At 36.2% G+C, this 27966-nt stretch overlaps 2 protein-coding genes across 2 annotated transcripts in view; both read right to left on the bottom strand.

Moving 5' to 3' along the window:
* Nucleotides 1-549: 549 nt before the first annotated feature.
* Nucleotides 550-18459, bottom strand: LOC136024781 (glutathione peroxidase 3-like). Its single transcript, XM_065700238.1, has 4 exons — nt 18235-18459; nt 6424-6552; nt 4149-4292; nt 550-946 (listed from the first exon to the last, which is right to left on the bottom strand). Exons 1-4 carry the CDS (start codon nt 18409-18411, stop codon nt 749-751), a joined length of 648 nt encoding a protein of 215 aa, XP_065556310.1. The 5' UTR covers nt 18412-18459; the 3' UTR covers nt 550-748.
* LOC136024782 (epididymal secretory glutathione peroxidase-like) overlaps nt 4896-27966 on the bottom strand; it is a 26482-nt gene continuing 3411 nt past the window's right edge. Inside the window, exon 3 of the mRNA XM_065700239.1 lies at nt 4896-4940. Coding sequence (XP_065556311.1) covers nt 4911-4940 — 30 coding nt within the window. The 3' untranslated portion in view covers nt 4896-4910. The remainder of the gene's footprint in view (nt 4941-27966) is intronic.

Below are 27966 nucleotides of genomic sequence, written 5' to 3'. Positions count from 1 at the left end.
AGAGCCATTCAAATTGGGGGGGAGGGGGCAGATGCCCAGGGTACCGTGGCTAAGGGTTGCCCACTTTGATCAAGTTTTCATTTTTATTCGTTTTTTTTCTTCTATTTGAGTTGGGCGGGGGTGCCGTAAATAATTTTTCCCCGGGCACCACTAGCCTTAGGAACAGCTCTGTGTGTACTCCACTCTCTTTTTGCTCTCTGCGTATAATCTTATATATTTGTACCAATTTGGAAAAGATTAAGATCTTTTCGTTTACACATGACATCACTTATCCTCACCTAGCCTGCATTTTCCTGCAGATTTTTCGACAAGACGCTTTCAAGTAGTAATCTTTTTAACTTCCAACGTCACTCACATCTTGTGGAACGCTTAGGATAAGTCATCCGGCTCGTCAGATCAGTAATCTTTTGGATGCCCGAACGCACTGTGAAGTTCTAACTCAAACGCAGCATTGCTGCTAAGGATTATTGAGCCCGAGGGCCTCTATCCGCTACGTAATACGCTTATTTTTTTGGGACACGAACTACTTGGAATTATATTTCTACTACGTTGAAAAATTAGATACGTTTATTTGTAAAGCTCTATAAAAAAAGTATCCAACCTAAGTTTAAAAGGAAAGTGGACAATCTATGATGATTGAATGCTTGATCATCAATGAACAGTTCACTCATCAGGCTGCAACACCCCGTTTACGGTTTAAGTTGCACCTTCATTTTTCCTTTTTAACTTAAAAGCAGGATAAAAAAAACTATTGCCAGTTAAGGATACTTTTCAAATCTCTGGTTACTTCTTTGACAGTCGTTCTCGGGTCGTAGCGCTTAATTGGCGAACCATCAGGAGCTACAAGAAATTTTTCGAAATTCCAGCGAATGTCATTATTTTTCATAGGACTATAGAAAAGTCTCTCAGCTGGTGCGAAGTAGTCACGAGTTGGTGGGCAGGAACCCTAGAAAAAAAGAGAACTTTTACCTTTCTTGTTTTTTGTTGTTGTTTTACTTTTAAACTGAGGAGAATGTCATGTAATATAAAATATATTGTCAAGATGTAAGGGAAAAACCAGCAAATAAAAAAAAAACTTGTAAAAAAATGTATTAATCAAACAGTTCGTGGTAAGAAAGTGTAGTAAGGGGCGACCCGGGTGAATAGTAACCAAAACTCTAAAAAACGGAAATTTGATACCAATAGTTACATCAAAAGAATCATATTTTAATGCTGATTTTAAATATATAAGTTTCATCAAGTTTAGTCTTGCCCGCCAAAAGTTATGCGCCTGAGAAAATTAGCCTAATTTTAGAAAATAGGGGCCCCTAAAAGCCATAGAATCCTAACGAAAATCACACAATCAGATTCAGCGTGTCAGAGAACCCTACTGTAGAAGTTTCAAGCTCCTATCTACAAAAATATGGAATTTTGTATTTTTTGCCAGAAGACATATCACGGATGCGTGTTTATTTGGGTTTTTTTCCAGGGGTGATCGTATCGACCCAGTTGTCCTAGAATGTTGCGAGAGGGCTCATCCTAACGGAGGGCTCATTATAACGGAAATGAAAAGTTCTAGTGCCCTTTTTAAGTGACCAAAAACTGGAGGGCGCCTAGGCCCCCTCCCACGCTAATTTTTTCCCAAAGTTACCGGATCAAAATTCTGAGATAGCCATTTTATTCAGCATAGTCGAAAAACCTTATAACTATGTCTTTGGGGACGACTTACTCCCCCAGAGTCCCCATGGAAAGGGCTACAAGTTACAAGCTTTGACCAGTGCTTATATATAGTAATGGTTATTGGGAAGCGCACAGACGTTTTCAGGGGGATTTTTTGTTTGGGGAGGAGGGATTGAGAAGAGGGGATTATGTGGGGGGAACTTTCCATGGAGGAATTTTTCATGGGAGAAGAAAATTTCCATAAAGGGGGCGTAGGATTTTCTAGCATTATTTAACAAAAAAAAAATAAATGGGAAGAAGTTTTTTTCAACTGAAAGTAAGGAGCAACATTAAAACTTAAAACAAAGAGAAATTATTACGCATATGAAGGGTTCACTCCTCTTATTACCTCGCTCTTTACGCTGATGTATTTTTAGTAATTTTAACTATTTATTCTACGGCCTTTGTGATTCAGGGGTCATTCTTAAGGAATTGGGACAGAATCTAAGCTTTAGTGTAAAGAGCAAGGTACTGACGAGGGGGCGAAACCCCTCAAATACGTAATAAAAACATACGAATATAGAAGTTCGTTACGTAAGCTAATTCGTAAGCTACGTACATATTTTACTAATAAAAACGTTCGTAAAAAATTAAAAGTTCTACTTGCCTTTTTAAGTAGCCAAAAAATTGGAGGGCAACTAGGCCTCCTCCCACGCTCCTTTTTTCTCAAAATCATTCGATCAGAACTTTGAGCAGGCCATTTAGCCCCCCCCCCAAAAAAAATGCAAATTTCGTTTTAATTATTCATCTGCAGAGAGCCAAAATCAAAACATGTATTAATTCAAAAACGTTCAGAAATTAAATAAAAAAAAAACAGGTTTTTTTAACTGAAAGTAAGGAGCGACATTAAAACTGAAAACAAACAGAAATTACTCCGTATATGAAAGGAGCTGTTCCCTCCTCAACGCCCCGCTTTTTAGGCTAAAGTTTTTTACTGATTTAAAAAGTAGATTTGAGTGAAAGAGTCAAACTTTAGCGCAAGAGCGGGGCGTTGAGGAGGGAACAGCCCCTTTCATATACGGAGTAATTTCTGTTTGTTTTCAGTTTTAATGTCGCTCCCTACTTTCAGTTAAAAAAAACCTGTTTTTTTTTATTTAATGATAAGTAGAATTGAATGTGATACCTTCTGTGAGGATATTACATGAATATATATATATATATATATATATATATATATATATATATATATATGTATATATATATATATATATATATATATATATATATATATATATATATATATATATATATATATATACATATATATATATATATATATATATATATATATATATATATATATATATATATATACTGAAGTAAAAAAAAATTGTTAAGGTCCATTAAGTGCCAAAAAAGTAGGGTTTAAAAGATGAGCCCCGGCACTCGGCACGTGACAGGCTTCTATATATGGATTCTTATTGTCATTTGTCTTGTAACCGCAGACAATTTGAGCATTTTCTTGATGCCATGACGTTGTGACCGTTGTCAGTTGTGACATATTTAGATCATTTTTGTGGCTAGAAACTTTAATCTGCGGGTTTTAAGAAGAATAAAAAACAACTATGTAGCCGGTTTTGAGGCCGGGCCCCGGCATGGCTACGCGCCGGGGCCCGGCACAATAATGCGTAATATATATATATATATATATATATATATATATATATATATATATATATATATTCCTTTTTAAAAATGAGATGCTTTAAACAAAAAAAAAGGAAAGTTTAAACTTCCAAGTCCTAGAATACCAACTTTAGTTTTCACTTCATTTTTTAAGAGCTTTTTTGAGCACAATTTGAGCATTTTCTTGATGCCATGACGTTGTGACCGTTGTCAGTTGTGACATATTTAGATCATTTTTGTGGCTAGAAACTTTAATCTGCGGGTTTTAAGAAGAATAAAAAAACAACTAAGTAGCCGATTTTGAGGCCGGGCCCCGGCATGGCTACGCGTCACAAAGACTTAAAAACAAAATCTAAGAAATAAGATAAAACAAACTTAGGAATTCCTTTCTCGTAACAAGGCAAAGCTTAAAGTAAAAGAATGTGCATAAAATCTATTTGTTTCTATTTGTTTTGTTTCTTTTTCTTTCTAATCCAGGTTTCCATGTAATATAAACAGCCTTAGGCTGGAAGTTGTCTTTAATTTTAGTTTATGATTGATGAGTATGTATATCCACTGGGTATCTTGGAGACCAATATTCTTAATTCAAAACAAGAATATGCTTTCATGATTGTTCTTTCTTCAATTGTACGATTTTTTTTTATTTCACGTGAAAATTACCAAATATAGAGAAACTATCAACTGAAAATATTTTTTAATAATTAAAAAAGCTAAGAGACACTGGTAATGGATCGACCAACTTTCCACTAACATTATGACTACAACTGTTAAATTCTTAGGTAATGATAAAGAAATTCTTAGAAAAAATAGGAAAAGCTACCAACCTTTAAAAAAGTAAATAGAGGATGTTCATTCTTTCCATTAACTTCGATCTTCTTGAAGAGTGGAAAGTTTGGTTCAAAGTTGTTTCCTGGTCGCACATATCTAATGCCATTCATAATTTCGGTAGCGTTTGATCCTGGTTCTTGCTGTAAAAAATAATAATTTATTTTCATTTGTTCAGCAGGATATGAGTAATTCCTACTTTGTGAGGGCCAGGTTATATGAGTAATTCATCCTGTCTTTGAGGAGCTCCTTATGGGGTAAATCTACAAAACAAGTTTCTCGGATGTACTAGTTTTGTATTATATTATACCAATCTTTTTAGTGCTAATTGGTAGCACTTGATCCTGGTTCTTGCTATAAAAAAAGATAATTTTTTTCATTCATTTAGCAGGATATGAGTAATTCCTACTTTGTGAGATATTGTAGGCCAGGTTATATGAGTAATTCATCCTGTCCCCTTAGGAGCTCCTTTTGGGGTAAATCTACAAAACAAGTTTCCCGGATGTACTAGTTTTGCATTATAATATACTAATCGTTTTAGTGCTAATCGGTAGCACTTGATTCGTGTTCTTGCTATAAAAAAAAGATTTTTTTTTTCATTCATTTAGCAGGATATGAGTAATTCATACTTTATGAGATATTGTAGGCCAGGTTATATGAGTAATTCATCCTGTTCCTTAGGAGCTCCTTTTCGGGTAAATCTAAAAACAAGTTTTGCGGGTGTACTAGTTTTGTATCATAATATGCTAATAGTTTTAATGCTAATCGGTAGCACTCAAACCTGGTTCTTGCTATAAAAAATGATAATTTATTTTCGTTCCTGTCCCAGGAAATGTCACGAGAAAGTAATTCTGGTTTAGTGGGATATTATAGGTCAGGCTTTGTGAGTATTCCATCCTGTCCTTGAGGAGCACCTTTGGAGGTAAATTTATACAACGAGTTTCTCCAGTATACTAGTTTTGCATTCCAATATTTTATTTCCTTTTTTTAATGTAGATACTTGTAAATAATTCTGTTAGGAGTTAGGTGAGTTAGGAAAGCGTTACTATTCGTTTTTCACAAACTAAAATTACTTTAACATAAAGAAAGAAAACGATAAAAAATGGGATTTTTAAAGGCCAAATGAAAATATTGAGGAAAACACAGAAAGCGAATATTTCCAGAGAACAACCGCCTCTCTTCTTCAGCGTGAACAAAATAGTATGATCAAGGAATAAGAAAAAAAAACAAGTACGGAAAATAAAATAAAACCAATGAAAGAAAACCGCCCAAAAAATTCAATAAAAGATCAAAAAATAAAAGAATTAAAATCAAATACCTAACAAACAATAAAGTGATTTATTCGCCATTATCCGAGTTGTTCGTTAGTATCCGCCGTTGGCAGTTTGGATTTTGTGCAAATCGCGGATATTGGCGAATTCAAGTATCTTAAGGTAAGGTTTCATTGGACCTAATTTGGGATGTAACTATATTTCTACAAGTTTCATTTGCTGAACAAACTCCACAAGTCACACATTCTACAAGTCACACCTTGCTGAACAAACTCCCAGGGTTTTGTCATCCACTGAGTTTTTTTTTATTTATTGGATCAAATGACTAGATTCATTGTTATAACAACAATACCAAATAGGGTTAAAACTCATTATTAAAAGGGTCCAAAACTGGATTCGAGGTTGGCTCTGCAGGAGCTTACCTATGTCAGTCCCGGGGATGGCATTACCCAAATAGAAGCGTCATACAGGTTTGGCCTCCCACTCAAACTCAAGGAATCCCACAACGAGTCCACATTGCTTATTCAATTTTTGGCCGAAAACCAACCTAACAAGATTATTTCCATAGCTTGATCTTCCTTTCTGAAATGGCATATCCCAGACTTGACGATCCCATATCGCTTAGAGAGCTCTAACTGAACTTTCTTATCGAATTATAATGACATTTTCTTGCTGAAAATCTTGGAAACATTATTATATTTTGTTGCGAATCTGTAGGGGCTAGATCTTAGCATTTTTCGAATTATTTGATCAATCAAACCTAAACACAGAGAAAAAGTTAGGTTACTTTCATATAGTTTGGTGGTAAAAATAAACCTGTGCTTACATTTTGTGGCATATTATAGTAAGCCCGTCATATTATTTTTAAGCGTTGTTAGAAAGATTAGCTAAATAACTCCTGTTCTTTTAAAGCCTGGTTTCCTGTTTCCTGTGTTAATGTTTAAAATTTGGAACGAATAAAAATAACGAAAAATATATCAGTGTAATAAACACTGAGACTTACGTGGCCAAAGATGTTGGAAGGGAATCCAAGTATTTCTACTGTGCCATTGAAAGTATCTTTCATTGCATTCAAATCGTTGTAGGTGTATGTTAGACCTCAGTAGGTAGCAACGTTTACAACCAAAACGTACTAGAAGAAGGAGAAGAATAATCATCTTAAGCAAATGCAGCTATACACTGTAAGGATGGATTTTTACTTGACTACAAATTCTATCAGTCCTATCTTATAAAACAGTTTATGAGACTTTCCGTCTTGATCCAGCCTGTAAGCATTCGAACCCATGTTGATAACCTTTGATGATTGCCTCCCGTATTTTGGATATTTACTTACAGTAGTCGCTCATCGTCGTAAGGGCTGTTCTTTGAAGTATCCTCTGAGAATAGTAAGGGGTATTGAGAAGGCCTCTCTTCTCTTTTTAGAGGTATTAGGAGTTAATGATCCGAAATGAGATAAATGAGGCAGCTGTTGTGTTTTAAAGTTGTGTGATACGTCTTTGTGCTTGCGTCTGTGAAACGTCGTCTTGAGTATTTATTTAAATTTGACGGGCCCATTTTTAAATTTCTTACCCAAATTACACGGTTATATGAACTGTTAGTAACATACTTTACGAACTAAGTTACAAAAATACTTTGTTTCTAACAAACATTTGTGCATACAAAATATAACTTTAAAATCTAGGGGAGGGGCAAATTTGTCATTTGATAATTTTTTTCAATGGACATTCAAAAAGGCATTTTTCAATGAAAATACCCCTCAAAAAGGTATTTCTTAAAACTCAGGGGGGCACTTGTACCTTGTTTTCCCCCGATTGAAACCCTCTCCTAGTAAACAGAAAATACTCTAACATGTTTCCAAATAAAAGATGAAATAAATAAATAAAATGAAAAAAATAAGTATCAATAAATCAATATCCATTAAAAGAAAAACCAATGCAAGAATGCCAAATGCTGATAACCCCCATGCCTTCTCAAGACCAGAACATGATTTGCTCCTTGCTGAAAACAAAGCATGTTTTAAATATTTTCACTTTTTTTTTTACTTTCGTAAATTTATCAAAACTTTAATGATTAATTATCAGCATATGTCAATTAAACTGACAATCCACGGTCATTCGTTTTTTTCTTTCAGTAAAGCTCAAATCATGTTCTGGTCTTGAGAAGGCATGGGGGTTATCAGCCTCTCTAATGTTAACTTTTGCATGTGTTGTGTTTTACTCGGCTATTTATTGTACTTTTTGTTCGTTTTGAGTTTCATTTATTTATTGATAGTAATTTGTGGTAGTTTTACGCTTGAAAGATTATTTGACTTTATTTATATTCATTTTTGACTTAATGGAACTCTTTACTTGTCGATGAATAACTCGTTTTGAGGGAAAAGTTTTTAAAAATTAGTTCAATAAAGGTCATAAGTATCACTGAGTTTTCTTTGCATGTGTCACTTTAAAATCTATTGCTAGTGTCTTTGACGAGATGAGTGACTTTGATGAGTATGCCTGATGTGGTGTTGATGAACAGCCTTGATGAACAAAATGTCTTAGTTTGAGTTAAACATCACCTTTGAGATTCCCTGAAAATCTTAAACCCTGAGCCTTCTGTGATATTGCAGATATCCTATTTTGACAATCTGGGTGTGCGTATTGTCCGCTGCTTTAGTTAAAAACAAGTAAAAAAAATGAATGTTTACTGATATTTTAACAAACATATACTTATATTTATATGTAAAGTATTAATAATTAATAAGTCAAATAGTTTTTAGTCTTAATAAGAGTTTTAGTCTTAAACGTCTTAGTAATTTTTGATTTATTAAAGTTAAAAAACTGAAAACGCTTAACATGTATCTTGTTTTCAGTAAAGTGCAAATTATATTTTGGTCTTCAGAAGGCGCGTGGGGGTCGGCCCTACTCATGTTAATTTCTGCTCGTTTCGAGTTAGACTCGGTTATTTATGGTAATTTCTATTCGTTACATTACTTATTGATTACAGTTGCACGGCCATCTTCCTGCTGTCCTATGTAATAATATATCTTCTGTTTCTGATCAATCGACTTATCATCTCCGCACTTCCAACAATTTACATGTTCTTCACACTCTATCAAACAGTTCGTGGTAACGAAATGTAGTAAGGAGCGACCCGGCTCAATAGTAACCAAAACTCTAAAAGATGGAATTTTGATACCAATAGTTACATCAAAAGAACTGCGTTTTAATGCTGATTTTAAATATATAAGTTTCATCAAGACTAGTCTTAACCATCAAAAGTTACGAGCCTGAGAAAATTTGTTTCATTTTAGAAAATAGGGGAAAACATCCCCTAAAAGTCATACAATCAGATTCAGAACAATCAGATCAGAAAACGCACCATCAGATTCAGCGTATCAGAGAACCTTGTTGTAGAAGTTTCAAGCTCCTATCTACAAAAATGTAGAATTTTGCATTTATTGCCAGAAGACAAATCACGGATGCGTATTTATTTGTTTTTTTTTTGTTTGTTTGTTTTTTTTCCAGAGGTGATCGTATCGACTCAGTGGTCCTAGAATGTCGCAAGAGGGCTCATTCTAACGGAAATTAGAAGTTCTAGTGCCCTTTTTAAGTAACCACAAAAATTGGAGGGCACCTAAGCCCCCTCCCACGCTCATTTTCCCCCAAAGTCATCGGATCAAAATTCTGAGATATCCATTTTATTCACCATAGTCGAAAAACCTAATAACTATGTCTTTGGGGACGACTTACTCCCCCGCAGTTCCCGTGGGAGGGGCTGCAAGTTACAAACTTTGACCTGTGTTTACATATAGTAATGGTTACTGGGAAATGTACAGACGTTTTCAGGGGGATTTTTTGGGTTTGGGGGAGAGTTGAGGAGGTGGGGTTACGTGGGAGGATCTTTCCATGGAGGAACTTCTCATGGGGGAAGAGATTTCCAATGAAGGGGGCGCAAGATATTCTAGCATTATTTAAAAAAACAGTAAAAAATAAATATGAAAAGTTTTTTCTGCTGAAAGTGAGGAGCAGCATTAAAACCTCAAACGAGCAGCAATTGTTACGTATATTAGGGTTTTACCTCCTCGTAATACATCGCTCTTTACGTTAAAGTATTTTTAGTAATTTCAACTATTTATCCTACGGCCTTTGTGGTTCAGGGGTCATTCTTAAGGACTTCGGACAAAATTTAAGCTTTAGTGTAAAGAGCGATGTATCGACGAGGGGTGAACCTCCTCATATACGCAATAAAAACATACGAATATAGAAGTTCGTTACGTAAGTTAATTCGTAAGTTACGTATATTTTTTACTAATGAAAACTCGTGAAAAATTAAAAGTTCTAGTTACCTTTTTAAGTAATCAAGAAATTGGAGGGCAACTAGGCCTCCTCCCTCGCTCCTTTTTTCTCAAAATCTTCCGATTAAAATTATGAGAAAGCCATTTAGCCAAAAAAAAAAATAATATACAAATTTCGTTTTAATTATTTATGTGTGGATAGCCAAGATCAAAACATGCATTAATTCAAAAACGTCCAGAAATTAAATAAAAAAACAAGTTTTTTAAATGAAAGTAAGGAGCGACATTAAACTTAAAACGAACAGAAATTACTCCGTGCATGAAAGGGGCTTTTTCTCCTCAACGCCCCGCTCTTTACGCTAAAGTTTTTTTACTGTTTTAAAAACGTGAGTTAAGAGAAAGAGTCAAACTTTAGCGTAAAGAGCAAGGCGTTGAGGAGAAAAAGCCCCCTTCATATACGGAGTAATTTCTGTTCGTTTTAAGTTTTAATGTCGCTCCTTACTTTCATTTAAAAAAACTTGTTTTTTTGTTTAATCAGTGTCTGACTTCAACCCTCTGACAGCTTGCAACAGGATCTGGAACTCGCTCCCAGAGTTCGTACGAAGCTGCCACTTGTTTGGTATGTTCAAAAATTATGTTAGAGATTTTCTAGCTAGTAGATAATCTTTTTTTTATTCCGGTTTCCCTTAGAGTTGATGTCTCTGAATTGAGTTGGTGAAATCATGTGCTACCCCCTGCCTAGCTTGTCATTTTTGGGGATTATTGAGGTGGGTGACTCATATTTTTTTTTTTATTTTGTTTATATTTTTTTGTGTTAGTATTTTTTTTTCTCCCCTGTTCTTTCCCGGCCATGGAGCCTTATGGGGGAGTTTGTCTTGAAGTAATGTTTTATTTATGAAATTTATTGTTAAATAAAGAACTCGGAACTCTGATATGTGGTAGTTTCACTCTTGGAAGTTTATTTGACTATATTTCTGCTCATTTTTGGTTTAATAAAGCTCTTAATTTATTTTGAAAGCTTATTTTGTGGGAAAAGTTTCTAAATTAATTATCTTCAATAGTCTACGGCCGTAGACTGAAAGCTGAATTTACCACTAGCTTCTAAGTTGAGATAAATGCTCTTTTATGAAACGTCGATGAAAAAGGGTGCCAAAAAGCCCCTCTTCTCTTGTTTTGGTTAAAAAAAAAAAAAAAAAAAAAAAAAAAGGACCTTTAGACGCTACCAAAAAAAGACGTTACCAAAAAAAATTGGACGCCTGTATGAGGTCAGTTTACCCAACTCTACCCAAACTCTTTACAAATGTCCTCCTAATTCTATTCAGTGAATATTGAAGTGTTTCCTGTTCATACTCGTAGAAAGAATCATATAGCCTTTCGGGCATTTCGAAGATTTTCTGAACTCTAATATCTGTTTAAATATATTATAAAGTAAACAGTCATTGTGTAGAACCATTAGACAACTTGTGAAAGCGGGTACCTCGGGGTCGTTGTTACTGTAGTGGAATGCCTTGAAATTGCCCAACGCCTACGCTGTCTTTTTTCCTTAACAAAGAGCTAAATAAGGTATTTTTTCGTCCAGAAATTTCGCACATTACAAGGCGGTTTTATTTAACCTTAAAATTACCTATTGGGTAAAACCATGGTCAAATAGACAAAGCCAACCTCCTATAGATTGGCATCCGTCCCAAAGTGAAAGTTAAAAAACGAGATTTACTATGCTCGCATAGCCGAATCGTATCAGGAATTGCAATTTAAGGTGATATAAAAGTCACTTGCTTGCCCTTCCGATGATAGTGAAGTATAACTTTTTAACTTATGAAAAGTAACTTTTTTTTTTCAAAGACCATGTTTTTGACAAAAATTTTGACAAAAAGACAAAAAAAATTTTCAATTTTGTTTTTCAAATACCAATAGGTGAATTTTCGTGGGCATATAAATCCGCAGTCTAAAAAAAAAAATAGTAATAGATTTCGAACATATTGCAGCTTGGCTGGAAATCTACTAATTTATTTGAATATCAAATTAATTTAAGTGTCTACCAGACAAATTTAGAGCAAGGCCATAGCCTCTTCAGAGGCTGGAATAGCCCCTCTATACATTTTTTTGTCCATTAGAGTAATTATTCTAGAGGGTTGTGACTCTACCATCTTTTAAAATGCTGTTGCCTATAACAGAGGATGTTTTGGGCCAACCATAGTGGTATTATAATACTAGCCCGAAAACCTATACCTTGTATTTCAAAGGGTTGTTCCAGGGGTGTAATTTGCTGACAATTCGGCATGTCCTCCAACCCCAGTTTGCCCCCCAGCTTAAATTTTGTTTCTACATAAATCTTGTCAAAACTAAGCTCACCCTGCATAATTCAAGCATCCAGAGAAACGAGTCAGCTTTCTTTAGTATTTACGTTTTCTTTGTGTTTACGGTGCTTTATGGCTCATTATTTATTTTTCACTGTCAATTTCACTTGATTTTTGAAAATTGGCTTCAACTTTGCCCCCCCACCCCTAGGTTTTGCTGAAATTACGCAACTAGCCACTTCTAAGAATTCAATTAGTTGTATTAATTATTAACAGATACATTTATTTCATCTAAAGTTAAAAGTGAGCATGGTTCAAATATAACTTAAATAAACAAAAATGATAACAAGACTACAGTTTCGAAGTAACAGAAGTTAAACTGAAGTAAATTGTCCCACCTTCTTTTTTTGCCCTGGGACCATCCAGGCTCTCTCTACGGCTCTCCCGGTTTTTACAGCATCATATTTTTCCATGGTCTTTCTCTGTCCAGATTATTTAAATGCTCTTTGTATATAATCTATTTAGAATTAATTGAATAACATATTTAGTAGCTGCATTTGCTCAGAAATTTGATAGTTCGTCTAAAATTTCTTAATCAGCCAAATGCACATGGTTGCAACACTATCATAAAAATTAGTCCAGACAGGTTAAAACCTTCAAAAATTAGCCAAATTTAACCATTAATTGCGAATAATTTTTGTGACATGCATTAGGCACAAACTTGACGCCTTGAAACTGTGCTTAAGAATATTTAATTTCGTAGTCAAGATTTAAAAGAAATTGAAACTTCTCGGGAGTGTGTAAAGGGGGAGGCTTAAAATAGACAAGGATACAGGAGGAACGTGCATAGCTGTGTTGACCTCATGTGGTTTGGTAGTAAAAAGAGTAATACAATTCGATTCTCCACACCTCTCTTTGCTACCGTCACAATTGCATCAGAACTTTCGAATTTTTTTTTCGAAAGCTCTGTTACATATACACATCAGATTTAAACCACATACATTTTAACCACACTCAAAGTTTACCTTCAATAAGAAAGATCGCCTCTTTCAATGATTCTCTACGATTCGGCATGTTCAGAACGGTTATGGTTACGGTAATTACGTTAGTACGGTACGGTTCTTACAGTTCATGTTCCCTGCAATGCTAGCTTCATTTAAAAAGTTGAACTAGATTTAAAAATTAGTTCTTCACTGTCTTCGAGAGACGTAGTAACCTCAGTATTTAAAAGTAGGACAAGGTATTTCCATCTTGCTTGTTGTATGAACAAAGCTTTCGAATGAGAGTCTCCCACGACGACCTGTCGTTTACAAACTCTTCAGAAAACTTATGCCAGGATTTGCTCCCACGACAACCCGTCTTGTACCAACTCTGCAGAAAACTTAAGCCAGGATTTGTCTCAACTATGTGTGAATTTGAGGAAACCTTTGAATGACTCCAGATCTTGTTGATTGTCCATCGATTCTTTAACTGCCCTTCATTTCTTCTATCCAACGTTGGTAAGGGTTCAGCAAATAGTAATTGTTTAATGCAGCAGTCTTCAGGGTGACATAAGGTGGATGTGATAATAAAAAGTACGGCGCATGTCATTTTTGTAACTTTTCAGGACATCTAAAAAACGGGTATAATTTTGCAAAGTAGCCAAATATTTCCAATCTAGAATTAAAAATTGTTCCTTTCTCTTGCAGTTTTAATTCTTCATACCCTCGGTTATATGATTTGTCATAGGGCTTTTGGGAATAAGCGAAAGAGGTCTAGTTCTAAATAAGCTTGGTATAACCTTGCAAGTCTATGGGCTCATGTATTAGCAAAATATGTTAGCTATTTCCGATATTTTGAAAAGAAAAAACAATATTTTCAAACAATGTTTTTCTTATTAGAGCCACTAGAATGGCTCTCAAACAAAATTTATCAAATAGCTACTAATTAAATTCTTTTTCTTTCAGACTAACTGTTTTTTTTTTTTTTTTTAGTGTCACTCCATTGATGCTATGAAAATGAAGCTTGATTTTTTTTTTTAGACTCATGAGCTGATTTATTAACTGATAGCCTATTTCATTTGAAATCAGGTATTTTGTTTCTAGTTACAATCTTTCCAGAAAAAAAATAGTTGCTCCTACTTGATATATAAAAAGTCCTCAAAGAGAAAAGAAAAGAATAAAATTTCTTGGTAGTGTATTTTTAAGTTTTTTTTGCATAAATTTCATTATTTTTATAAAACATAAAAAGACTTAATTTATTAAAGTGGTTATGGCTTTTAAGGTATTTAAATTCATCTTTGGAATTTATCATTGTTGTTTTTTTTTTTTTTCTATTTTTTGAATTCATTTTCATTATTTTCACTTGTTTAAAAGATTAAAAATGGAACTTTACAGGAAAGAAGGTGGTAAATATATTATGAAAGAGTTGATAGAGTGATGGGGTTTATTTCAGTAGAGCCACTAGAATGGCTCCAACTAACCGACGCGTTGAAAAATATCAAATTTTGCAAGACTCCACCCGACAAGTCGTTTTCTAGGTGGCAAATTGGTTTCTGACAGCTTCGCGCAGATTGAGCAGTCAATTTCGTCGTCTTTACCCGATGGAACTCCTTTATGACATAGTAATGGACAAGCAAAATATTAAGCTTTTGTTGACTTCACGCATATGAAGCAGTAAATTTCGTAGTCCTTCGCCCGACGGAAGTCTAATGACATAAGATTGGATCGACTGTATATCAAGTTTTGTGGGGATCGGCTGAACAAGTCGTTTTCTATGGCGGCAATTGTTTCCGTCGACTTTGCGCAGATGAAGAAGTAAATTTTGTTATTCTTGGCCCGATGAAAATCTTTGATGACATTGCATTGGGCCGACAAAATACCAAGTTTTGTAAGGTTTCCCTCGACCAGTCGTTTTTATGGAGCCAATAGGGCTCCATATTGAGTTAGTTAGCTCCTATATGTTGACTTAGCGCACAAGAAGTAACAGGTTTCGTCAGGCTTTGCCCGAAAGATAGCGACTTTTGTCGGGCTTTTTCCGACGAAAGTCCTTTATGAAGACCTTTAAGGGTGAGTCCCCCCATTCTCCCCTTAGTAGCGCCCCTGCAGAGGAGTAGCTATTTTTGTAAATGAACAAAGTAGTTAATTCCATATATAGGTTAAATATGGTCTGTCTTAGGGTTTCCTCGAGTTTTTTTCCTCAATGGTTTCCACAAGGCTTTAATAGGGCCCTGTGCATTAGAAGGGCTGTGCCTTAATGAGAAAACTAAATCATGCATCAAGTTCTTTTGATTCTATATTCGAGGTAAGGGGTCTCAAGCTTAAGTCATGCATTTTAGTTAAGGGATCTTAATGTTCGTGATTTGTAATTAATTCAAGTTCCTATTAATCTTGTCACTCTAGGAACTGCAAAAGGTTTTAATCAGTCCTTGTACAGCACCCTATTACTAGTATTACTAAGAAATCTTTGCAGCATGAAACAGCCGCAAACTTTCACAGCTGTGCAAGCTCCTCCTACACATTAATCTATCAAAGCTTTTCTTTACTCCATCCTGAGAAGTTCCAATTTGACTTCCCTTATGACCTCATCCCACGCCACTTGGAAAATACTTGTTTTTATAGCCCCTTCGGATTCGAGTAATTGCAGTGAATTGCATATGGTTCCATCCTTGTGCGCTTTAATAGATATAAGTGTCTATCGTCTAGATGTTACTGGCCACGAGGGAAGGAGGGATAGTAGAACTATTAATAATGGATTTAGAAATAACTAATGAAATTGTCATTCGATCGGTTGAATGACAAGGACTTTGCTCAATATTTTGAGAAAAATATGAACAACACCACTATACCAAAATATACGTTTGTAAATAACACAATGCGCAAAATAACGTTATAACTCAACGTTTTTGTAGTCCCCTTCAGGTTCGAGTAATTGCAGTCAACTATACATATTTACATCCTTGTGCGCTTTATTACATATAAGTGTCCTTCGTTTAGAAGTTACTGACCACTAGGAAAGAGAGGCTAGTAAAACTATTTATAATGGAAATAGGGATGACTAATAAAATTATCATTCAATTGGTTGAATGACAGTGAGTTTCGGTCAATATTTTGAGAAAATATGAACAACGCCACTATTCAAAAATGTACTTTTGTATTTATTTTATATATATATATATATATATATATATATATATATATATATATATATATATATATATATATATTTATATACCATATATATTCCGTACTAAGTTTATTGTCTTCTTGGTATTCAAAGTCTAAAATTCAAGTTACCTGGAATGGCCAAATATCTGACCCTGTAAAAATTAATAAGGGAGTTCGGCAAGGTGCCGTATTGTCTCCTAGTATATTTAAATGCGTGCTTGCATCGTGCCTGCGTCCCCTTAAAAGTTCTGTTTTTTACGGTAATACTCGTTTGTCTTCTATTGCATATGCAGATGACGTTCTTCTTGTTGCCCGGACTCGCCGTGGATTGCTTTCTAATTTTACTATATTAACCAATGAACTATCTAAGATTGGACCGTCAGTTAATGCGTCTAAATGCGAGTTTATTTGTTTTAATAGCCCTTATGCGATCGCTCCATTCGTTACTGGGACTGCAGTTCTACCATGGTCTTCTTTAGTTAGTTGGCTTGATCTGTGTTTCGGCCCAACACTTTCCGCTACCTGTTCATCCCTAGTGAATCAAGCCGTGAAAAACCTACGCGTCGCTTGCGGAAAAATATCCCCAAACAAAAGCCGTTACAACCGCAACGGTTTGTGCATGATTTATGACGCTTATTGCGCCCCTGTGCTTTTGTTTTTATCAGGCATGGCTCATCTGTTCCGTAAGAAAGATCGACATACTCTACGTACGGCTTATTTCAGATATTGCAAATTCCTCCTCCGGCTTCCTAGATGGCACCGAAACAAAAAAATAATTGCTCGATTTGGTTTAGTAGATGCGCCTTCTCGGATTCGGTCTTCCAGTGATGATTTATGTAAAAAGACTGTCAACTTTATTCACGTTTATGACCCTCTGCAGCCTTTTTTCCATATTGATACTGGTTGATTAGTCCATATTGTCTTTTGTTAGTTTGAATTTTGTTTTTCTTCGCTGTTTATCGTATTTGTTTTTGTTTATTTATTTATATTTATTTATAATACTCCGTACTTTGTGTTTTTTTATACTTTACGGGTAATAAAGTTCATTCATTCATATAATATATATATATATATATATATATATATATATATATATATATATATATATATACATATATATATATATATATATATATTCAAAAATGTACATTTATATATTTTACAATGCGCAAAATAAAGTTAAAACACAATGTTTATGTACTCGCCTTCAGATTCGAGTCATTAAATTTGACTGCATGTGACTAATATGAACTGTCATACATTTACCATCATTCCTATATCTGTACCCCCCCCCTCTAACATGTAAATATATAGTCCAAATTGTGCATATTCGTCGCTTGTTGCCTTTGCCGTTGCTTGTTTCCGTAATATAAATTTGAAGAAAAGTAAATTGAAGAAAATTAATTGTATATTAGGAGGGTTATTAAGAATGATACGAATAAGTATTTTACAATTTTTCAGGTAGTTTTCAGAATATTATGGTGTTTTCCTTCAAAAGGGGTAAACACCCAACAGTGCCTCTGATTTTCTTTGATTCGATGTTTTGGAAATACAATTCCGCAAACCTTATAAATCAATATTTAGTAAAGATATGAGGCTCAAAACACATTTCTAAACCTGTGTGTAATTTAGATGTAACACTGAGAGTTTTACTTTAATGCAGACAGTTTTGTTCATTGGTATGAAGGGTCCCCTTTGAGAGAGTGGGGGTATATGCCTCAAAAGACCCTCCTGAGGCATATTTTAGACTCTGTATGAACTGGTAATTACTTTTCATCAGGGGTACGAATTCACGAGAATGAGGGAGGCGGAATCTTCAATCATTTTTTATTGAAGGTAAAAAAACAACAAAATATTTTTCAAAATCCAGGAGAGGGGGGTATTTTATTGTTCTTGATTTTTTCCTATGAAAATCCGCAAAAGGGCATTTTGCAAAATATAAGGAGGCCAAATTGTTCCCTCCCCTTTTATTGGTTACCTTACTTTCCAAAATCTAAAATAATGAATATTCTCAATATTTTTCTAATAGTCTGAATATAGCCTGAATAGTAAAAAAAAAAAATTCGCACTTGATTAATGAAATAAAATTCTTATACCTTTCCACTGAAATCTGACAGGTTGATTTGTTTCTCTTGGAATAAATCCAATTCTGAAAATTCATGGATTGTCCCATTCGTACCAGCACAATCAACACTGGTAAGTATAGTGTCCCCTGTAGCAGAACTCAAAGCACAAAGAAGTAAAGTTAGCAGGCCAGTACTGAACTCTGGCATGTTCACTCAGAGATTAACAGAAAACTGATCTGTTTAACGAAAGAGAACCAGTAAAAGCCAAAGGAATAACGATTAACCGACCCGTAGTCGCGCAACCTTGAATTACGTAACAGTTGGGCATTCACACAATAGACATTTTTTTTAGCAGATTTATCTGGTTTTCGAGAAAAATGACTGACAATTGCAAATCCTTGAAACCAGAAAATTCTGGTTTCTCATTAGCTAATTGCAGTTTTACTATTAAAACACAGTCCTACTCCTAAAATCTACATCCCAATGGCAGTTTTGCAAGGTCTGAGGGGTATACGAGTCATAATCTGTAGCCAAAAATCATAAATCGACTCTTGAATCAAATCCCTTGAAGCTGGAAAACTTTGCTTTACCACTACCCTACCTTCTGTTCTCCTATGAGAATGATTTTCTAGCCCCAAAGAGATTCTATCAACAGTAGCTTAACAGCGGATATATGAGTCTCATTAGATGGCCAGTAAATTAAGAAACCAATCTCGAATCGAACCCATTGAAACTGGAAAGATTTGGTCTATCACTACCCCTATTTCCGTGTTCCTATTAGAATGCTGTCTTAGCCCTAAAAGGAATAACTCCACAGTAGCCTAGCGAGGAGTGTACGATACTTATTGGTTGGCAAATATTTGAAAATTTGGGTATAAGCCTAGAATTAGATCTATCGAGAAGGAAGCATCTTAAGAAATCAATTCTTACTTTATAATAATATGAAAAAAACTTCGTTTTCTTAAAGAGTTAAAGAGGCTGCGTCCCAAAGTCGAACCTTAAAACGTACAGGAATTAGAAGAGGCAGTTGGGGGGCTGCCGCCCCCCAAACCCCCAGCTTTTAAAGACTCTTTTGTACAGGTTTTTTTTTGGGGGGGGACTTTATTGTTACTAATTACTAGTTTCGGCGCAATGGTTCTCCTGTCCTCTTGTGTTTAACATTTTTCGAAGTTATTCCATTATTCATTCATTTCAATTTTTTGTTAATTAAAAGAGGGCCTTTCCGAAGCCAAGAGCTGGGGGTTAGCAAAAAAACAAAAAACCTGTACAAAAGAGTCTTTAAAAGCTGGGGGTTTGGGGGGCGGCAGCCCCCCAACTGCCTCTTCTAATTCCTGTACGTTTTAAGGTTCGACTTTGGGACGCAGCCTCTTTAACTCTTTAAGAAAACGAAGTTTTTTTTCATATTATTTCTGTACGTTTTTCTACAATCCATGGTGGATGTAATTTAATAATTCCTGTACTCCTCGTCTCTCAAATGATAAGCTGTCCAGGTGTTATCAAAATTTTTTTGATGTTGTGAAAAAAACCGCCCGTAAGGGACTTGAACCCTTGACCCGAGGATTAAAAGTCTCACGCTCTACCAACTGAGCTAATAACTTGCATGTGTGTAAATATAACTTCTCAATAGCTTTTAAAAATTTCAAATTAACATGGGCTCTTATGGAGAGAAATCCGTTAATTAAATAGCTAATGGGTGGTTTCTGGAAAACAGGGAAGGAGTTATCGGATCAAGCTGAAATTTCGCGGATAAGCTCCTGGGCCGTAAGGGACCTTAACTTGTGAATTTCAGCCCGATCGGACAACGTTAAAAGGGGTGGTGGGGGGGGGGGTTGGAGGGTCGAAACTTTCGGGGGGTTAAGATTTTCCTACGAAACTTTCATGGGCACTTACTCGGAGAATTCCGCATCGAATGAGTCTTCGTACACCCAGATCCGATGTCGGATGTGACCTGTAGGCGTCTAGGAAAAAAAAAGTAAATGAATTTTAAGTGGCTATGCGTGGTTTCTGGAAAACAGGGAAGGAGTTATCGGATCAAGCTGAAATTTCGCGGATAAGCTCCTGGGCCCTAGGGGACCTTAACTTGTGAATTTCAGCCCGATCGGACAACGTTAAAGGGGGGCTTGGGCAGTGGCGCCATTTGGGGGGGGAGGGGGGGGGGGGCCATGGCCCCCCCTGATTTCTGGAGGGGCCCAATTTCAACCACGTAATTCTTTGTTTATTCGTGCTTGTTCTACTTTTTTCTCTTTTTTTTACCGTATTTCTACTGTGAATTATTACTAAATAGCAAATTCAAGATACTCGACGATTATTGCATTTCAAGAAAGTATCCTGTTTTTGCCGTTCTCCCTAATTAATTTATGGTCACCCTTTTGGCAGGGGTTTGTAAAGTCCTTTCTGGGCTCGGAGTACTTCTGTGACATTGAAGTCTCTCCAGTGATTAATGAATCCCGTCAGTCGGCACATTTATGTGTAGGCTAACATCTGGAAAAGAGGGTATCCAGACCAGGGTGTCATTCCAGTTTTGTATTTAGTTTCTCGTTACCCTTCATCAAATAAAGAACCGTGAAACAGTGTTGAGTTGTGTTCAAGTTCAAATCGGATTATTGAAACATGAGTTCATCCGGCGCGAGCGGTGCAAAAAAAAGGAAAATAAAAGCCCAAAGGAAAGAAGAAGAAATAAAGATGCAACGACGATTGGCTTCGTTTTTCAAACCGACTGTAAGTAAATCTACCACATTTTAAATTTTGTTTCGTCGACCAATCTCACTGAACGAACCAGAACAAGAGCTACGAGCTCATATGGCACTTGTTACGAGTGTTTTTCTATTTAATTTCTGATCATTTTTTAAATAAAGCCAGGAAATCTGGCTTCACCTCCACGGAGAAATCCCCCTTGGAAACATCCTCTGAACAATACAATCCTGGTTAAAATTTACTGGGACAATTACCCTTAACACTTCCAAGCGTGAAATTGAGCCAGTAAATAGAAAGCAAGATATATAAAGAAATTTTGTATAGGAATTCTGGAAAATTTTTCCAGTACACAATTTCCCCTGAAAAGTTCATCCCCTAGAAAATTCATTTTCCATGGAAAATTCTCCCCGAGCTAAGTCCCCCAGCCAAAAAAATCGTCCTCCCCTTCCCACCCTAGAAATGTATGCATGCTTCCGAATAAGAAATACTATATGTAAACAATGGTCACATTTTTTAGCTTGAAGACCTTTTCCCAAGAGCTCTGGGTTTCATGTTATCTCCAAAGACATTATTATTAGGCCTTTCAACGATGTTGAACAAAATAGCTATCTCAGATTTTTGGTCAGGGGAATTTGGGGAAAAATGGCGTGGGAGGGGGCCTAGTTGCCCTCCAATTTTTTTGGTAACTTAAAAAGGGCACTAGAACTTTGAATTTCCGTTAGAATAAGCCCTCTCCCGATGTCTTGGCCCACTGGTTCGATATGATCACCCCTGGGCAAAAAAAAAAATAAATAAACACGCATCCGTGATCTTTCTTCTAATATGAAGTACAAAATTCCACATTTTTGCAGATAGGAGCTTGGAGCCTCTACAATACGGTTCTCTTAATACGCTGAATCTGATGGTATGATTTTATTATGATTATATGAGTTCTAAGGGTGTTTCAGCCATTTTTTGAAAATCAGGCACATTTCTCAGGCTTGTAACCTTTGAAGGGTAAGACTAAACTTAACAAAATGTATTTAAAATCAGCATAAAAGTTTAGTTCTTTTGACATATCTATTGGTATCAAATTCCGTTTTTTAGAGTTTCGGTTACTATTGAGCCGGGTCGCTCCTTACTTACAGCTCGTTACCAAGAACTGTTTATAAGATAATGCTCAGACAAATCTTGTTGAGTTTCTTCTTTTGAAGAGGAAAGATAGAACAAAAAGCGACAAAGATAAGAAATTTCAAACCTAATAAGTTTTCGTCCGCATGAATTACTATGGCTAGCTTCAAAAAGTGTTTAATCACCCGACAGCAGTACTCGTACATCATATTTTGTGTTTATTGATTCTAGGTTAAAATATAGAATCAAGGGAATGATAGCTTTGCAAGGTAATCCTACATAAACAAAAAATAAATAAAGAAGTGTATCACAGAAACCTATAAAACCTATAAAAACCTACAAAACATAAAATTGAATAGCACATTGGACTTAATTGAATGAAATAAAAAAGACATGTTTTTTCAACTGAATGTAAGAAGAAACATTAAAGCTCAAAACGGATAGCAATTTTTAAGTATATGAAGGGGTTCACCCCCTTGTCAATACTCGCTCTTTACGCTGTTCAAATTTGGTTCCAATTCTTTAAGAATGACTCCTGAATCTCAAAGGCCGTTTGATTAGAATAAATATCTCTTTTGAAAGTACTAAAAAAAAAACTTTAGCGTAAAGAGCGAGGTATTGACGAAAGGGTGAACCTTCTCATATGTAATAATTTCTTTTCGTTTTAAGTTTCAATCCTGCTCCTTACTTTGAGTTGAAGAAACTTTTTTTTCATTTAATTTCTTATTCTTTTTTTAATAATGCTTGGAAATCCAGTGCCCCCTTGATCGAAAATTCAGCTCCCCTATGAAAAGTTTCTCCATGGAAAGATCCTCCTACATAACCTCCTCTGCTCGAGCTGCCCCCCCCACCAGAAAAAACTGAAAACGTCTGTATACTTCGCAATTACCTATACTATTTATAAAAAAGGGCAAAGTCCACAAATTGAACACCTTCCCCCAGAGACTTTGGACAATTAAGACATCTTTAAAGACCTATTTATTAGATTTTTCAAATATATTAAACAAAATGGCTGTTAAACAAAATGTAAATATATTTAAACAAAATGGCAAAATGCGGAGAGGGTTCTACGAGGTTTTGGACAGAGTGTTAAATGAGTTTGAAGAGCGTTTTTCTGTCCAGCTGCCAGTGCTAGAAGCCACACGTTGCCTTAACCCCAAATCCAAAGATTTTATGGACTCAGATTTACTTCTTGTGATCGCGACATACTTCGATCAGGCGGGAATCGATACTATGCAGCTGAAGTGTCAAGCTTTAATAGCTCGTGCATTTGTGTCGCAGCTTCCACAGAAACCGGCAAACGCTTTAGATGTCTTCGAACGCCTCGGAGGATTGAAAGAAGCTTATTCTGAGCTTCTTAAGGTCGTCAGGGTAGTCCTCACACTCCCGCTCACAACGTGCTCAAATGAACGTTTTTTCTCTGTGTCGACGTTTGTGAAGGACTACCTCCGGACAACGATGGAAAACGAGCGACTTTCGCATTTGCTGCTTATATTCTCTGAGAAAGCTGCAGTGAAGGAGCTCAATTTTGAGAAGCTTGTCGACGACTTCGCAAAAATGAAGCAAAGGAGATATCCATTGCTGAAGTAACTGTACGTAAGTTTCTGATTTATACAGTAAATGTTCTTTTTTGGTACTGTTTTTGGTCCCTAAATAAGCTGCAAAATGCAAACCCCAAAAGTAGTACGGTACCTAAAGGCATGTTCGAAAATTTTAAAATTTTTAAGGCTGGATGGGGGCCCAAAATCGATTTTGGCCCCCCCCCCCTAAGGTTTTCTGAAATGGCGCCACTGGGCTTGGGTTGACAGGTTGAAACTTTCGCCCAGATTTTCCCCATGAAGAAAAAGTTGGAGGGGGATGAAATTTTGCAGGTTTCTTAGTTGGAGCTCGGGCTACGAAATGCATCCCTCCCCATCCGTCTGCGACCACTGGAACCGAAGATCGCTTAACATTGTCGTGTGTCGCCTCTTTTTAGAGGCACGAGTGTGCCTCCTTGATATGCAGAAAAATTGATGTTAATATATCTTGAACCCAGTTACACTCTACTTTACCACACCCCCCCCCAACCACCTCTAATGTACAACCATTCAAATTATATAGTTTCGTCAGCTTTGACTCAATTTACTGGTACATGGGTTGAAACAAGAGTGAGGCATGGCAAAATGCTTGGAAGATATATAATTTGGACTATATATTTGCATATTAGTGGGAGAGGGTACAATAGCCTATAGTTGAACTGTATTCAAAACGTGCTAACTACAATTTGTCTGCATATTATGCAGTAAAAATTGTTTTCTTAACATGTTTCCTTCTCAATACCCAAATTATCGGCTAATGCCCAAATTTGGTTACGTCATAGTTCAATATACTTAGGTAGTGGAATGCATATATTATGTTAACAACTTGGCATCGTCGCAAATTTTCCAAAGGGTCGGTCAAAACAGGGTATTTTGTGCTAATTTGGGTTAAAGTTAATATCCTCACTTAATTTTCGTTATCTTCTTGAGTGTGTTGGAGCGTTTTAATGAAGCCCTTTTATCTATATAAAGATGAGCACTTTAAGCATAGACCAGACGCTACACAACAAGAATTACAACTAATGATGTTATTTTTTCACCTGTTCATACAAGATTGATTAAATTTGTCTGTTAAGGCCAGCAATTTTCACAGCCCTGATTAATCTGATTGGCCAAAATTTCGATTATCCATACAATTGGAGTATGTGGCAACTGTGGAAAATCTAATTTTGTGGATGATCCTAAATAAGACAAAACACGCTAAAAATCAATATACACGAAGACATATGCAGCGTCTATATTTCAAATGCTCATACTAAATTTTTTCACCTCACCCCTCACGGATGCAAAATCCTTGTATTCAGGGGGTGAATTGGAGGTAGGGAAATTCCTGTGTTTCAGAAAGTATAATTTTTTGTTATTTTGTTTAAAAAAACCAAACCCCCTCCCTAGACTATGAAAAATCTCTTTTTCTATTTTATTTTAAAAAAATATCACCCCCCCCTATATTTTCATGAATTCACATCCTTGCTTGTATATCAATGCGAGTTAAAAAAAATGTACCTTACTTTAAAAGTAATAAACATTTAAATTTAATATATTTATTTGTATAACGTTCACAAAAAGCAAACCAGTGTAAGCTTAAAAAGGAAACTGAATAGTCTGTGACAACTGAATGCTTCGCCATCACAGACAAATTCACACATCAGGCTGCAACACCCTGCTAGCAGTTTAAGTCGCACCTTCATTTTTCCTTTTAAACTTAAACTGGGAGAAAAAAAAATCATTCCCCGTTAAGAATATTCTCCAAATCCTCGATGATTTCGCTCACTTTTGTTCCTGGATCGTAACGCTTCAATGGCAACCCTTCTGGATCTATAAGGAATTTTTCGAAATTCCAATGAATGTCATTGTTTCTCAACGGACTGTAGAACAGTCTCTCGGTTGGCATAAAGAAGTCACGAGTTGGTGGGCAGGAATCCTAGAAAGAAGAGGAACTTTTAGCAGAGCTCTTTTTCTTTAGTGAATTCAGAGGGATTTTTCACCTCCAGACCCTATTTACCCACTAGACTTATTTTGACCCTGAATTTCTGTTTCTCCTCTCCAACAGTTTCAAGCATTAAGGTTTGAGTTCCCCATGAAATATAGGATATAGTGACAAGGTCATAGCTGATCACGGCAAAGTAAAAATACCTATGTCAATGGATTTATCAGTTTCAGAAGTATACATTCACTGAGCCAGACATATGATGCTAGTTAGAGTTTCTTTTTACTGATTCAATCATAAAGGAACTTTTCTTTATTTTTCAAAGGTTTTCAATGTTTTTAAAGGTAAAAAAAAATGCATTGAAAATATCAAGAATTTGATTTTTGTAAATTTTTAGAACTAAACATCAAATATCGTATGATTGCATATTGTTAATTTGTGATGAAGAATAAAAACCTTAGGACTTCAGAAAAGTAACAAACCAAAAATTGCACAGGAAACAAACCTTAAGTTTCTCAATTTTCGTATTTGTGACTATTTGTGAATATTACGTAATTTCTTAATGTTAATCACATTGTTATCCATACAATGAAATTCCATACCCCTCAATTTGGTTTAATTCTACCCTCCATTGGATCTTGATGATTGATGATTGCCACGTCTTACATCTATAGACAATTGAAGAGGCGACGAGGGAGGGGGGGGGGGTATGAAAATTTGCAGCTTTGCTCTACGGCTGATGTTTTGTTTTCGCCCAAGGTAGTTCTTCAGCCGGCCATGGCAGAAAAGGCTTTAGATATCCTCGCCTTGCGCTCAGAAGGAAGCAAACCGGCAAAAGAAACTGTAAAGCTTAAGTAGATTAATTTTGGGACAGTTTCAGTGCTAGTGGCGTTGCACCAGTGGGAGAGGGCACGTCACTGCAGATCCTTGGCGTACTTCTTACGTTATCCTGAAGAACAGGCTGCGCCGGTCGTTCACTCAGTAGTTTGTGCAGCAACGTCTAGAGCCCTTCCTCTTCCATAAGGGGATGATGACACCTTTTCTGCCTTCGGGAATGTTCCAGTTAGGGAAATTATATACAGCAGGATATGCAGGAAGAGGAGCAATTTAGGCCCAACATATTTTGGTAGCTCTGAGCTTAATTCGATGATACCAGCATCTCTATTATTTTGGAGCCATCGCACTGCATTCCTAATTTCTGAAGGGTTCTAAGGCTCGTCTGGAGGATTTTCTGCTTCAGATATTCGACAGCTAGATTTATCAGACTATTATTAGAATGTAAAGACGGGGTAGTATTGATGCCAAACAAGCAGAATTGATCTTCTCACCGCTTGAAGCAAGAGCCCTCGTCAGAAGGCTGTGCTCCATGGCAGGACAGAACAGGTCCTAAGGTAGGAGCTTTTTTTCCGTGAGATTCTGAAGCCGTTAAAGCACACTAACCATGTCATTCTTATTGGAAGCTAATTTTATTTCATCAGCTTTGATTGAAACAAACTGAGTTCATTACCCGTGGATGGGTCTATTCCGCACTCTGTAGAGCTTTCGATAAGTGTACCTGTAACGTTTTACTGGTTAACCATTCTCTTTAAGATCCATTCTCTCGCAAAACACTAGTTGTGCTGCTTCACTGGTCTCTGCTTTAAAATATGTCCCTCCGTCTTCACTGCTGTTAAATGTACCAAGGGCCTCAAAATGGCTTGAAATCTTGACATTATACTTGAAGTGAATATTTGGCTCATTTGGTCTTCCAAAATCTAGAGTGCTGGGTTTTCCTTCTGGCCACTGGGCTTGAAGGTGAGGCTAGATGTTAACACGAACAAATCTGTGGTCTGTATTTCCAAGTTCTGCATAGACGCAGGTTCAATAGTGCCATGCCAAACACCCAAACTGTTACCTCCCCTCACATTGGAGTCACCAAGGAGAAGAGTTACACCATGAGGAGACAACCTTGCAATATATAAGGCCAGAGCTGAGTGGGACTCTTTCTTTGCTATGTCTTCCAAGTCTTTGATATGGGTATACCAAACTATGATGGTCATCCTGTCATGCTTGTTTCAAAGGCAAACCTTAAGTAGTCTGTCAGATATGGGTCGTGCAGTAATAGGGATTTTTTGCAAAGCTATTGAGTCCGAGACCATTTTATTTTATCATCATTTTATTTTCCCAAAGTTAGTCAGAAAGGAGTTTATTTGCCACAGATGGATTCAGAGTTACATCATTCCAGCTGACTCTGCAATTGCCTCCTTTGGTCAACTGTCAGTCTTCCTGACGTTGTCTGTGGATGCACGAACAAACAGAAGTTCAGATCCGAGGCTAAACCATCCCCCTTTGTACCACATATTTTCATATAGAGGATTCCTGGCCTAACTGACCCTGGGATTCAAATAGAAGCTGGCAAAATCTAGACGATGAAATTCCCTTGGTTGTGTTCAACCCAGCAAGTAGGTCATGGCC

Source organism: Artemia franciscana, chromosome 3 (assembly GCF_032884065.1).
Source record: "Artemia franciscana chromosome 3, ASM3288406v1, whole genome shotgun sequence".
NCBI classification, from domain to species: Eukaryota; Metazoa; Arthropoda; class Branchiopoda; order Anostraca; family Artemiidae; genus Artemia; species Artemia franciscana.
The sequence above is the reverse complement of the archived record's forward strand: the minus strand, read 5'-3'. Positions and strand labels throughout refer to the sequence as shown.